The following is a 4,484-nucleotide window of genomic DNA, read 5'->3' as shown; positions in this document are numbered from 1 at the left end:
TTTTTCAAGATTGTTTGAAGTAAATGTCTATTCTTTGCGCAAACTTTGTTCCACTTACCAACATTTGTCTAGACTGGAGAGTTTTTTTTAATGGGAGATTTATCTCATAATTTGTTTTTGCTACAGTTTTATCCTATTTCACAGATGCCTTCAATTTTTATTTAGATCCTAAATTAATTTTCAGAAGTGTGAAATTGTAAGAAAATTAACAAAACAATTTCTATGGAAATAGTTAAAGTTTTCCTTAAGTAAACATCTTCTGAATATCTAAATATGATTTCCATTCCTGTAATCAAGAAAGGGAGACTTGAGAAGATCCAATATATTAATAGGTAATGCAGAAATTTGTGCTCCACAACTTAAGCCACATTCAACTTCTCATTGAGCTCTTTTGACACTTATTTTTATTTTCATTGCTGCTTCTGAGATTTCTTCTTTTGGAAACTACTATTCATCAGATTTTCTTAAATGCTTATCCCTGATTACTATGGGTAACATATCCACTAGATAGATAGCAGCTGTCTTATTACTGGATCCAGAGATTTATTTATTTATCTTGAGAGAAGAATCCCACATAACTGAAGGCTCTTCCCCAACTTTTCTTAACCACTCACAAAAGGGCAAAAGCTGGAAAATTCTGAATAGGCCTGAATAGACCGTCAAGATTTGGAAGTCTTCTGCCTTAGGTATAGACACTTGTGGAGACATTTGAAGATTTTAAAGTAAGGAATGGGGGAATTGTTTGCATTGAGCCAATGGAGATGGAGCTGATTCCTTTCCATGTTGTGCACAAGTTGCCCACCTCAAGAAACCAAGTCAGGATCAGGTTCTCTGATATATACAAGCCATTCAGCTATTAATTCACCTCCTTAATGGGATTTCAGCTGTTGAAAGTTAGCTCTGAAGATCATCATCTTTTTGTTGTACTGAGAAAATCACTTGCTAATGTTTACTTTCAAGAGCAACTCTAGATTTTTGCTTTGGAGAACCTATGTTACACAGAATGGAAACTGAAAAGAGGTTCATTTTCAAATCTATGGCTCATTTATGGATAGTAACAATCACTTACATATATTCATCAGACATTCTGAGACAGCCCTCTGACCTCCTTGGGCTGTCCAGATCCAAGTTGGAGGGTACATGGGATCCAGATTCTTCTTTATTTCTTTCTACCACACTGGAGGGAGCTGGAAAGTTGGGCATGAATCGTTTGAGAAACCGAAACTCACTATTACTAGTTCCTGTAGCAGAGCCTACTTCATAAGGACAGACTCGGCCCAGAGTCTCCCCACTCTGTCCATCTATCAAATGACTAGGGAAACTGCAGTCATAGTAGAAGTGCTCAGAAGCAGTAAACTGTTTTTCTCGATATTTGATTTTCTGACAGATGTGAATAAGGAAAATTACAGTGACTGAAAACAGAAAGAAACAGGAAAGCACAGCCAGGGAAATAACTAGGTATTTGGTGGAGGGTTTTGTTTTCCTCTCCCGCTTGGACTGATCTCGAAGCTGTACATAAGGATCAGAGAAACCATCTACCAGCAGAATATTCAGTGTGGCAGTGGTTGAGAGACTAGGCTGGCCGTGATCCCGAACCACAACGACCATTTTTTGCTTCATATGATCTCTCTCCGTTATCATCCGTAAGGTTCGAATTTCTCCGTTTTGCCGTCCCACGGAAAACAGCCCAAGGTCTGTGGCCTTGAGCAATTCATAAGAAAGCCAAGAATTCTGACCAGAGTCCCCATCAACAGCGACCACTTTTGTCACCAAGTAACCCACCTCTGCTGCCCTGGGCACCAGATCATTGCAAGGCGAAGTGCTATTTTGCAGGGGGTACAAAATCATTGGGAGGTTGTCGTTGACATCTAAGACAACTACTCGGACGGTGATTTGGCTGCTCAAAGGCAGGGGCCCACCATTTACCGCCTTCACAACGAATTGAAAGGCTTGGATTGCTTCATAGTCCATAGATCTCAAAGCATAGAGCTTCCCATTGTTCGAATTAATGGAGATATAGGAGAAGACAGAAAGATCACCACTTTCGGGAGGAAGCAGTGAATAAGTAATCTGGGCATTCTCCTCAGAATCTAGATCCTCAGCGTGGACTTTACCAATAAACACTGCAGGGCTGTTGTTCTCTCTGACAGTCATGGTATAAGACGCCTCCTTAAACACAGGGGGATTATCATTAATATCGGATATCAGCACTTCGATGGTTGTCTCTGTGGACAACGTAGGAGTACCTGTGTCCATGGCTATAATAGTCAAGTTATATCCTGGGACTTTCTCACGATCAAGGGCCCCTCCAGTGACCAAAGAATAGGAATTTCTGAATGTCGGTTTGATGGTAAATGGAAGATTGCCTTGAAGGAAGCAGGTGATTTTCCCTCCTACTCGAACGTCACGGTCTCGAACACCAAAAAGGGCCACGACTGTATTGAGTGGAGAGTCCTCTGGGATTGGGCTTGAAATGGAAGTGACCAGTACGTCCGGAGCATTGTCGTTCACATCTATCACTTCCACCAGGACTTTGCTGTGAGCAGACAGCCCCCCACCGTCAATGGCTTGAACATCAATATCATAATTCTCAACAGCTTCAAAATCCACTGGTCCTCGAAGTCGGATTTCTCCATTTTCAGAGTTGATGTGAAAAGTCTGATGAATTCCTTCTGGATTTTGAGCCAAAGAATACGTTATTTCTCGGTTAGTGCCGTCGTCTAGGTCGGTAGCGGACACAGAGATTACTAAAGAACCATTGGGACTATTTTCCAATATCTGGGTGCGGTACACCAACCGAGAAAACTGAGGGACGTTGTCATTTACATCAAGAACCGAGACAAGGATCTGAGCTGTTCCAGATTTAGCCGGGGAGCCGCCATCCACTGCGGTGAGGGTTAAGTTAACCTGAGGCTGTTCCTCTCGATCTAGGGGTTTAATTAGCACGAGTTCCGCATATTTGGGGCCGTGGCTGCGAAAACGAGTGTGCAAGTGGAAATAGGCGTTGGAACTCAGAGTGTAATTCTGAAGGCCATTGAGCCCTACGTCCCAATCCTGGGCGCTCTGCAAAGGAAACCGAGAGCCCAGGGGAGTGCTTTCAGGGATTTTTAAAAGTGGCCCGTGATTTGGGAACACTGGGGCATTGTCATTGATATCAAAAACCCTTACCTCGGCTCTGAAGGACTGCAACGGCTCCTCCAGGACTATTTCAAAGCGTAGCACGCACGGGTCTGCTTTCCCGCACAGCTCCTCTCGGTCCAACTTCTCTTTCACAAAGAGGTCTCCCGTCTTGCGGTGGAGTCGAAAATGCTGTTTGCTGTCATCTGAAACCAGCCGCGCCCCTCTGGTTAACAATTCTCCCGCCTCCAGTCCCAGATCCTTGGCTACATTGGCCACAAAGGAGCCGCTCTCCATCTCTTCGGCCACCGAATACCGCACTGTACCCCCGTCACCCTCGGATGCGCACAGAAAGAGGAGAAGGGCTATTATTTGTCTATTAGCCCTATGTTTACCCTGTAGAGCTGCCATCGGATAAAGGGCGCAAGGAGGAACTGCAGCCTGGCGAAACTCTTTCACTCTCTCTGCGTAGCTTAGCAATGGCGTCTGTCTGCGCTGCTTTCCCCTTGATTCAACCTTGCACTACAGCGGCCACAGGCGGTATCAGCCCAGAACTACAAGATGTTTTTGCACACAGGTGAAGAATATTTTCATTGGGCTCTTGAATTCCCTGTCCGCACCAGGTATTTATTATTAGATCTGAAGTCATCTTAGAAACTGGGAGACGGAACATTGGAAAAGTCTCAGCATGTCCGCCAGATGGCGGCATTGTATTACATTTCGAGAAAGGGGGACGCGTCAAAGAAACGTTTTCTTGAAGGGCTGAAGGTGTAGCACCTGCTGACTGGGAATGTGTGCCTCCAGACAAACCAAGAAGAGCAGAGTTCACAATTAATGAAATCAAAAATACCTTAGCTTCTGGGCCCGCTGGAACAGAAGTGAGTATTTACAAGGGCCAGGAGAAGTGCAGACAAAGAACATGTTTGGTGTTGGAGCACTATGGTTCTGTAACACTGATTGGGGTCGGAGTTGGTCAAAAAATCTGCCAGTGTGGAACCAACTGCAATTCTGAAAGCTCAAGATGAAACATGATATCCATCTCAAGATAGGGTGGTGGGCTCAGAGCTTAGATTGAAGTGAAGGAGGAAGAGAGGTAAAGGAAGGGAAAAGAAGGGAGGTAGAAGGAAGATAGAGAGGGAATGGAAGAGAGAGGGAGAGACAGAGGGAGGGAGAGAGACAGAGGGGAAAGAAGAGGAAGAGAGAAGGAGAGGGACATTTAGGCTTGGCTAATTCAGGTATTTGTTCTGTTTGACTAAATATTTCTATCGGGTTTTTCTTGCTTTTGTAAATGAGGGAAGAGAGGAGGGAGAAAATTCAGAACTGAAACTAAAGTAAAATAGAATTATAAATTTAATGATGTCCTTAGA

The 4,484-nt window shown here is 44.0% G+C and overlaps 1 protein-coding gene across 1 annotated transcript; it reads right to left on the bottom strand.

Moving 5' to 3' along the window:
• Positions 1-1,051: 1,051 nt before the first annotated feature.
• Positions 1,052-3,528, bottom strand: PCDHB1 (protocadherin beta 1). Its single transcript, XM_051973591.1, has one exon. It carries the CDS (start codon positions 3,526-3,528, stop codon positions 1,066-1,068), a length of 2,463 nt encoding a protein of 820 aa, XP_051829551.1. The 3' UTR covers positions 1,052-1,065.
• Positions 3,529-4,484: the final 956 nt, after the last annotated feature.

Source organism: Antechinus flavipes, chromosome 2, assembly GCF_016432865.1.
Source record: "Antechinus flavipes isolate AdamAnt ecotype Samford, QLD, Australia chromosome 2, AdamAnt_v2, whole genome shotgun sequence".
Lineage (NCBI taxonomy): Eukaryota > Metazoa > Chordata > Mammalia > Dasyuromorphia > Dasyuridae > Antechinus > Antechinus flavipes.
This window is presented reverse-complemented; position numbering and strand designations above follow the sequence as displayed.

Coding starts and splice junctions, on each gene's coding strand:
- PCDHB1 (XM_051973591.1), bottom strand. CDS start 3,528: ATGGCAGCTCTACAGGGTAAACATAGGGCTAATAGACAAATAATAGCC.